This window comes from Physella acuta, unplaced genomic scaffold, assembly GCF_028476545.2.
Source record: "Physella acuta isolate Inbredline_101_S28 unplaced genomic scaffold, ASM2847654v3 ptg000877l, whole genome shotgun sequence".
Lineage (NCBI taxonomy): Eukaryota > Metazoa > Mollusca > Gastropoda > Physidae > Physella > Physella acuta.
In genome coordinates, this window is record NW_026732394.1 from 523182 (window position 1) to 532863 (window position 9682).

General features: G+C 35.1%; 1 protein-coding gene across 2 annotated transcripts; it reads right to left on the reverse strand.

Moving 5' to 3' along the window:
* Nucleotides 1-226: 226 nt before the first annotated feature.
* On the reverse strand, nucleotides 227-6243 carry LOC131952566 (oocyte zinc finger protein XlCOF6). Of its 2 annotated transcripts, none has more exons than XM_059315290.1 (2): nucleotides 6115-6243; nucleotides 227-3419 (listed from the first exon to the last, which is right to left on the reverse strand). In XM_059315290.1, the coding sequence occupies exon 2, from the start codon at nucleotides 3367-3369 to the stop codon at nucleotides 1579-1581; it is 1791 nt and encodes a 596-aa protein (XP_059171273.1). In that variant the 5' UTR covers nucleotides 3370-3419; nucleotides 6115-6243; the 3' UTR covers nucleotides 227-1578. The 2 variants fall into 2 exon arrangements, with proteins under 2 accessions (XP_059171273.1, XP_059171275.1); XM_059315292.1 differs by lacking the exon at nucleotides 6115-6243 and adding an exon at nucleotides 3551-4804.
* Nucleotides 6244-9682: the final 3439 nt, after the last annotated feature.

The window sequence follows — 9682 nt, forward strand, 5'->3', positions numbered from 1 at the left end:
TATATAATACAGTAATTAGCTTTTTATATTATTATCTACCTATCTATGTATTATTAGCGCCCCTTGGGATTGCCTGTTGCAGCAGCTCTATCCGCCCTCCCCTAGCCACACCTCTGTTGATATAATAAGATAATTATTGTATTTATTAATGTAATTCTTTTAATTTAGAACATGATTCAGTGGATTATTTGATTGTGGGGGGGGGGGGGGGGGGGGCGTTGAACAAAGTTTTGCCTAGGGTGCTAAATGACCTGGCGCCGGCACTTGCTGTAGTGTAACTAGTAACTCATAAGAGTGCCATGCAATACCCCAAACATCTGGCTTTTTTACATAGGGGTGTTCTATCACACTATTTGAAAGGGTGATTAAAGTACACTCAAGGCCATGGGGCATCTGGGTATTAGTGTAGCCCAACAACTAACATTTAATTCAAGAAATATAGCACCAGCATTGCTTTCATTTTAAGTAACTCAGTTTTGAAAACAAAGACACACATAAAAATAAAAAATTGTTAATGCGCTGAATCCCTAATAAAATGTTGTATCACTCTATGGTATCAAACAAGATCACAGCAACGCTCAAAAAGTACGCTAGTGATACAAATGGAAAAAACTTATTACATAAAAAAAAAACTCAATAAGAGGGAGAGAGAAAGAATGGGACTGCATTATCGGACAGAAGCAGGTACATAAAGTTTTAACTTTAAATACCAGATCCACTGGGAAAAATTCAAATTACTTGTGGCGTTATTATTTGATGACACCTTAATGTTATTTTATGCACTTCAATAAACTAACTACATATTTATTATTTTTAATAATAACTTCAGCATCACGGCTGTGATACCAACAGTGAAGTAGCCTAGTGAATTTTCCTGATTAACCAAAAATGAAATCTCTAAAACCATAATGTTAAACAGAAGTTGCAAGCCTATACAAAAAATACATAACTGATAGTTAATTATTAAGATTTTCTTGTAGCAGCTAATTGACTAAATGTTAATGATTTCCGACTGCTATTGCAAACAGTATGTGTGAACCATTTTGATATAGCATATGCCTACAGGTCTGCTACACCCAAGCATACCCAAATAAAATAATTTTTGGGTATGCATTTCTGCAAAAAGACTAATTAATGGATAATAATTTTATAAGTTAACTATTAGGGTTTGTATGCCTTCTTGAAATCAAACCTAATAGTACACTAGGGCAAAATATTTTTCTGCATTACAGGAATTTTTTACAATTCAAGAACAATTCTACTGCACTCAGGGCTGACATTAAAACTTTTTATAAAAGTCATTGAAAGTCAGATATTGTATTGTATAAATTATTTATAGCTACACATTTGTACCTGAAAGAAGCTTCATACTTAGCTGTGTTTAAAACTCAAATTAAAAGGCAGAGTTGATGATTTGATCAATGGCCTTAGGTTGAAGTAATAATAAATTGTTTTATAAAGTTGACACAAATTTCAGGTCGTTTATGAACTTCATTTTAAAAAGCAGCAACTATAAATATAATACAAATGAAGTGAATATATATATATATATATACACACACACACACATAGCATGGGCTAACACTGCTCTGGATTTTGTTTTGGTACAGGAGGATTATAAAATGCACAAACATTTTGGTGATATCGAAAACTTGCATAATGCTGGTACCTTCGTCCACAAGGTTCACATTTATATGGCATTTCTCCAATGTGAGTCTGTATATGGGCATTGTAGGAGGCCAATTGTGTATATGTTAATCCACAAGTATTACAAACGTATGGCTTATCTCCTGTATGCATTCTTTCATGGGACAATAAAGCAGATTGTTGAGTGAAAGTACTTTCACAATATCGGCATTTTAGACGATCACCTGCATGAGTTCTCACATGAGCTTGAAACAAGTCATTCATATGAAAACCTTTGCCACAAAAATCACAATGAAATGGTGGATCTGTTGCAGCATGATTCATTTTATGTATTTTAAGTTCAGTTGCAGTAAAATAACCTTTATCACATAAGTCACAGCGAAATGGTCTTTCTCCTGTGTGTTTCATTTTGTGTTTTTTAAGAAGAGCTGGGTATTTGAATTTTTTTTCACACAAATCACAACCATATAGCTTTTGTCCAGTGTGATTTTGAGTATGATTATGTAAGTAGGTGAGACATTTAAAGCTTTTGTCACAGTAATTACAAGGATAGGCTTTATCTTTGATATGGGAAATACGGTGTCGTTTTAAGCTTTCGATTCGTGAGAACATCTTTTCACATATTTCACATTTATGAGGTCTTTCTCCAGTATGAGTTTTTTTATGAATCTGTAGATAAGGTTTATGCTTGAACTCTTTTTCACATACATCACACTTGTACGGTTTTTCATCCATGTGCGATCTCAAATGTCTTTTCAAAGCATCTTTTCTAGCAAAACCAGTCTCACAAATATGACATTTGTGAGGTTTTTCTCCAGTATGAGTGCGTTCATGCTCTTTCAATTGGCTCTTATAAAAACATTTATGGCCGCAAGTTCCACATACAAACTGCTTATCACCAGTATGAAACAAAGTGTGCTGCCTCAAGAAAAAGCTGTTGCTAAATATTTTGCTACACAATTCACATTTGAAAATTTTTTCTAGAGTGACATCATCCTGTAGATTTGGTGTTGAAATACTACTTTTGAAAACCTCTGAATTATAGAGTGGACCATCGTCATCCGTGGATATATTTTTGTTAAGTTGTTCTTTCTCAAGAGTAAACTCATTACCTCTACTACTATAAAGAGCCTCAACATTTATCTTGGCATTATTTCCTGTATACATAAAATAATCTGCCATATCCTGATTAGAAGATGGTTTAACTGAATGAAAAGGACTATTCCCACTTGTAGATGACTCATTTATGTGGTCATTATCCATTTGAGGATTCATTCTTTGCTTGTTATTGCTATTTTTGTCTTCTACGCAAGATGCAAGACTTTGGTTTACAATATCCAAATCATGCCTCAAATCATTTCGAAGAACATGTTGGTTGTGACTAGTGTTTTTATGGATAAGTCCTTCATTTCTATGTAATGATGAAATTTTTACAGGCTGAAAAGAAACCCCAACACTTGTAGATGGTTCATTTATGTGTTCATGATCCAATTGTGTATGTTTGTTATTGCCATTGTTGCTATCAAGACAAACACTCAAACTCTGATTCACAATGTCTAACTCATGCTGAATGTCTGGTCTCATGATGTGCTGCTGACTATGACTAACACCTTTGTTCAGTAATGACTCAACTCTTGAGTGAAGTGAAAATGAACTTAGCATACTATTGCTGTAATGATGGGTTTTGCTATCTGTAGAATGGTGTCCTATATTTTCAGCCATTATAACTAAATTTTTGCCTCTTTTAGCTGTGAAGCTCTAAACCAGTGCACCTAAAGAAAAAAAGTAACTTAAATGAAAAATAATATTAAAATTGAAAAATATAATTATTGTTTCAATATGTTATATTTATATATATTAATCACTAAAGCACCTTATTACTTTATTATATACACAGACTCACTGCTTTAAATAATTCTGTTAAAAACCTGGTTATTTATTAGTATTTTTTTCTTTCTTTTTTTCTTTGCTGACAAATTTTTTTTCTTAAATGTCTATGCATTCATCAGTAAATAGTATAATAAATACAAACATTAATCTCTTTAGTCTTGACCTGTCAAACGTATTTTAACAAAAATTGTTAATATTGGTGGGACTCAGATCGTATTACAATAGCTATAACAAATAATAATTTAAAATATTTAAAACATTTATAACATATAAAAAAAATGTATTATAACTGCATAGGTTTCAGACCTGCAGCTTAAAAAGAATGTCTAACATGCTGTCGACTCTGCTAGGCTGCTAGATGAATTTTAGAGAAAATATTTCTAGTTATTTTACTTAGTCTCCGTAAGAAAGTAAAATTACGCCAAATATTATTTTAATTCAATTTATATCCCAAATTTAACAAATTCCATTGCAAAGTAAATAAGATTTAAATATAATCGGCCTGAAATTAGCCTGTCGCTTAACCTACTTTTTTTAACGTCCTTATGGTAATGATGTCTGCAGAAAACAACAATACCTGGATTTCTTGTTTTAGCTATGTTTGATTGTCATTTCAACAACACATAATTGTAATTGTCATTTTTTGCCTTTTATTCAACAAGACTGATCTAGTTTTAACAATTGACAATTAGTGATTGTTGTAAACTTGCTTTTTGTACTTTTTTTTGGCTTAATAGTTGAGAATATCTAGCTGAACATAAGGTAATAAAAACGTTAATTACCATATTTAATACTATTTTGAAAACACTCAAATCTGTTATATTAACTTATATTAGAGAGAAAATTATATATTATGTCTTACTAAACCAATGTTTTATTAATTGAAAAAAATTATGTAGGGTGAAAAAAAATACAATATAAAACATTTAACACAACAACAAATTAAGCTTGCCCATTTTTCCGTCATGAATTTGAATGGGACGAAATCTAGCAGATTATACTTTTCTACTGAACAGTCAAATGCGTCACAACAACACTCCTTAAAAACTAACCCATCGTTCAGTCATAGCATCGTAGCCATTTTTCAAAAATCGTTTTCTAGGATTTGTATTAATTTTGATAACTACAATTGGTATAAAATTAAAGGTAAATAAATTTAGTTTTTAACTGTTAAGTAATCTTGAACAATAATGAAGTGTAAAATCTTAGGCGCCACCTAACTACTCAGTAAAAAAACCTCAATTATTCATTGTTTTTATACTCGTTTTGTTTAAAACAAATTACTTGTTGCTTTTTCCCCAATAAAGAAATCTTTAGTTCTAGTTAAGTTTATCAGTAAATAAATTGTTTACGTTCTTGAATTAGAAGAACTGTTAAGCGTATCATATTGAAAACTAAGAATGATGTTGTTACTGAAATCGAAATAACAATTAAGCGGAATATTAGTATTTTATAAAAAAACATTGATTCATTTTTAAAAAGTTAAATTAAACATCTAATTAAGTCACATTTAATGTCAAAGTTCATTGTCATTAAGTCTTTACCCGCTTGAAACATACATATCACAAATACCATTAAGTATTACTTAACTTCCTGACACAGTAAATCACTCAAAATTTGACAGACGATAATTTTGTTCACCTAAATCATAAACGAAAGTAGGGAAATGAAATTGCGGACCAGCTGGCAAAAATTGGGGGAAAGAAAAAACAACCAGAAATCTCGCTACACCCAAAAGAAATAAAACAAAAATGAACCGCGAATGTTGAGGCTTGTTAATTTCACTCATCCCATTAAAACAGGAAGGCTATCAATAGTAATTATTATTTTAATGTCTAGCCTACTAAAAATCTTATTAATTTCCTTAGGCCTACTAATTTTTGACTTTTTAATTCTGTGGGGGGGGGGGGGGGTCGCGGGTCACTTACTTTTTATAAAAGGGGGGTCGCCACTTGAAAAAGTTTGGGAACCACAGATTTAGAGTATATAGCCTAATCTAAATCAGCAGTGGTTCCCAAACTTTTTAAATTAATAAGTAATAGGTAAGAGACAGTGGTAAAAGGAAAGTTTTGAAAAATCAGTCAAGAGCTCTGGGCAGTTTTTTGTATGACTATGATGATGATATAGATTCTAGATTCTAGATCTAGAGACTAAACTACTAAACTCAAGTCAAGTTAGGTAACAGGTAGATCTAGACTTAGATCTAGATCAACAACTGATCTAGATTCTAGATCTAGATTTAGGCCTAATTTTATATTTTATACACTAAACTTTGATTCTAGAATATCTTATTGATTCAATATTGTTTATTTATAAGTTTATAGAATCTAGGTCTAGATTCTAGATCTCGCTTTCTACACTGTGACTGTAGTACACAAAATAAAGACTAGATCTAGAATCTAGTTACTAAGATCTAGAAGTCTAGTAGATTTACGTCTAGATCTAGATCTAGTAGAGATCTAGATCTAGATCTAGAGTCTAGACTCTAGAACTCTAGTCTAGCAGCTAGAATCTAGATCTAGATTCTAGATCTAGATTTCTAGTCTAGACAGTAGAACTAGCGAATAAAATAATCACCCAGTTTTCAATATGATGGGTAGGGCCTTGAATTCTAGATCTATATTAGATCTAAGACTAAATCTAGATCTAGAAATCTAGAAAAAAAAATATTTTTAATTGTGCATTTTTTTAATCAGAAAAAAAAATATTTTTACAAATGGCGGATAATGCACATCCGTTTCCGGTTCTTTGTATTTCATTGTTCTTTTAACTTTTTCGTAGATACAGAGTATGCAGAAAGTATTGTAATCGTGCACAAAAATTCACATGACATTTTGACAGTTTTAACCACTTTACACATCAGTCCTTCATCACACCCGGAGTATAGAGGACTTATTTTAATCGGACAAAAATTACAAATCCAGATATATCAAAATTTTGACGTTTTATGGGTAATCCAGTCGGAAAAACTGGACTTTCTGTCTGTATGTCTGAGTACTGTGTATGCTGTGCATGTGTATATGTTACGGTCAAAGCCCGAAGTCGGCCAATGCTAGGATTGGCCGGCCAATCCGCGCATTGGCCAATATCGCCTCCCATAGGTCGGTCAAAGTCCGAAACTTTACTTGATTTCGGCCTTTGGCCGGCCAATCCGCAGACTGGCCATGGTGGACCGGCCAAAGTCTGAAATAGCTCTTGATTTCGGCCTTTGGCCGGCCAATCCGCAGACTGGCCATGGTGGACCGGCCAAAGTCTTTATTACAAGATCATCTGGCTAGGGACGACCGGCCAAAGTCCGATTTAAAAGCTCATGAGCAGATTTGGGTTTTTTTTTTATACCGTAAGGATCATGAAATTAAGTCTTTATTGATTATTCAGTAAATGACAGAAACATTCAAATATTTTATTGTACTATAGTCTCAATCAATCAATATTATCATTTGTTACAACAAGTTGAATTTTTATGGCATTTAGAATTACATAGCAGCTTGTTATTTTTACACTTGCAGCGATTTGTTGTGCACTTGGTTGTGCAATTGCAGCGAGTTTAGCCTTGGCCCCCTGTCAATGATTGTGAAGATGCGATGGTTCGTAGTGATTTATCCTCAGTGCCAACTGACGACAATAAGAGCAGTTTTTTCGTGAAGAATTGAAAAACATTATTGTCACGCAACTGGTCTGGACGTTCCGCCACGGCAACAGATGTTTTGTGTTAGCTGAGGATGTAGTTGCATTTATGGCAACCAGTAGCGTAGCGAGGGGGGCGGGGGGGGGGGGACATATGTCCCCGGGCGCCGACCTTAGGGGGCGCCAAAATGGGTTGGAGCTAAACAATACGTTACTCACAATGAAACCGCACCCAGAATAATGAAAACGCAATCACTACTTAGTCTAGATACAACATTGGCCAGGACATCCCGGCCAATGCGCGCATTGGCCGGCCAATGTACAAAATACGACGTCAAGTTTAAGCACTTCGGACTTTGGCCAGTACGTCCCGGCCAGTGCGCGCATTGGCCGGCCAATGTACGAAATACGATCTTAGTTCGAAGTTCTTCGGGCTTTGGCCAAGAGAGCCGGCCAATCCGCGCATTGGCCGGCCAATCCGGGGTTTGGCCACACTTCGGGCTTTGACCGTAACATATACACGAGAACTTGAGTAGCGATGCCTGGAAGAAATTCTGCATATAGATCTAGATTTAAGTATTATATCAAATCTGTAGTTCTGTATTAACTTTTCAGTTATTTCCGATAACCGGAAGTGGGTCGGCGTGGTCGAGTCGGTAAAGCTCATGGTTGCTAAACCGAAAAGTCTTCGGGCAGATGAGACTCATTAGCTGGGTACAGCCACTCTTCTAGGAGAGACAACTCCAAATTCAAACACCTGCTGCCTTGTAGTTTGTTCTTAGTTAGACAAAGGCTATGGAAGCAAATCCAAAAAAAAGAAAGCAGGCTGAAATAGGAGTCAATGGTGCATAACCAGTTGACACGTATCCTCAGAGTTTCTTCTAGGCATCTCTTCGGGGGGAAGAAAGTCTACCGCCCACCCCCCGAAAATTTCAAATGCCCCCCCCCCCCCCCCGGAGAAAAAAGTCTGGAAGAAATACTACGTATCCTTAATTGTGATGGAGGCGTGGTCGCGTCGGCAAAAGCTCATGGTTGATAAATTCGAAAGTCTCGAGTTAAAACCCTCTGGCAGACAATGCTCGATCCCTTCCAACACTAAAAATTAAGAACGAAGAAGAAGATTACGCTGAACGAGAAAAAAAAAAATTCATAAAAAAACGTTTTAATAACAAGCTTTTATGTAATGATGCACTAAAAAGTAGAAAATAAATTATAGACTACTATTTAAATAACTATAAAGAAAAGCGTGGGTCACTTTAGTATCTATTGGATACCTTTACTAATGTTGAGGAAGACACCCGCGCTTTTCTTTCTAATTATTTAAATAGTAGTCTATAATTTATTTTCATATTACATAAAAGCTTGTTATTAAAACGTTTTTTTATTAATTATTTTCCCAGTACTTTACATGTTTTATTTACAATAGTGGTTACATGACTAAAAACCATTGCGCGTCTATTGAACGTGATGGCGCAGCTATTAAAAAAGCTTGTAAAAAAAGAACATAACACCATGTAGGCCGACACACAAAACAATGTATCACACACACAAACCAAATACAACACAAAATATACACACATTACAAAAAATTCATAAAAAAACGTTTTTAATAACAAGCTTTTATGTACTAATGACTAATGCACTAAAAAGTAGAAAATAAATTATACACTATTTAAATTACTATAAAGAAAAGCGTGGGTCTCTTCTCAAAATAATGATGAGTAAAGGTATCCAATAGGTACTAAAGTGACCCGTGTATCAGTGGCGTAGCCAGGATCGTCTCAAGGGGGGGGTTCCAATTTTTACCCGGGGACAAACTTTCGGATTTGCACCCCCCCCTCAAACTTTCGATTTGCAACCCCCCCCCCTCAAACTTTCGATTTGCACCCCCCCCCCTCAAACTTTCGATTTGCCCCCCCCCCCCCCCTCAAACTTTCGATTTGCAACCCCCCCCCCCCTCAAACTTTCGATTTGCACCCCCCCTCAAACTTTCGATTTGCACCCCCCCTCATACTTTTTATATATACCGAGGGGTCTATGGGGGGGGGGGGTTATGACCCCCCCTAACCCCCCCCCTGCCTACGCCACTGCCGTGTATAATTTATTTTCTACTTTTTAGTGCATTAGTACATAAAAGCTTGTTATTAAAACGTTTTTTATAAAAAAAAAATTTCAGTACTTTACATGTTTTATTTACAATAGAGTTACATGACTAAAAACCATTGCGCGCCTACTGAACGTGATGGCGCAGCCATTAAACGTGATGGCGCAGCTATTGAACGTGATGACGCGTGTGGTGTGGTTGGATAGACATGCCTATTAATTCGGTTCCAAATTTTAATTAATTCATTAAAAATTAATTAGGCATCCAATTAAGTTAAATTTAATTTCAGATTGCATTGTCTTCATGTCTTGACCCACGTGCCAAGTGTGAGTCGTATCGGTCTAGTAGAAGTGTCCGAATTTTCACTCCAGCGTTTCGATCTAGACAGACTGACGACTGACGACAGAGGAAGTG

Coding starts and splice junctions, on each gene's coding strand:
- LOC131952566 (XM_059315290.1), bottom strand. CDS start 3,369: ATGGCTGAAAATATAGGACACCATTCTACAGATAGCAAAACCCATCAT.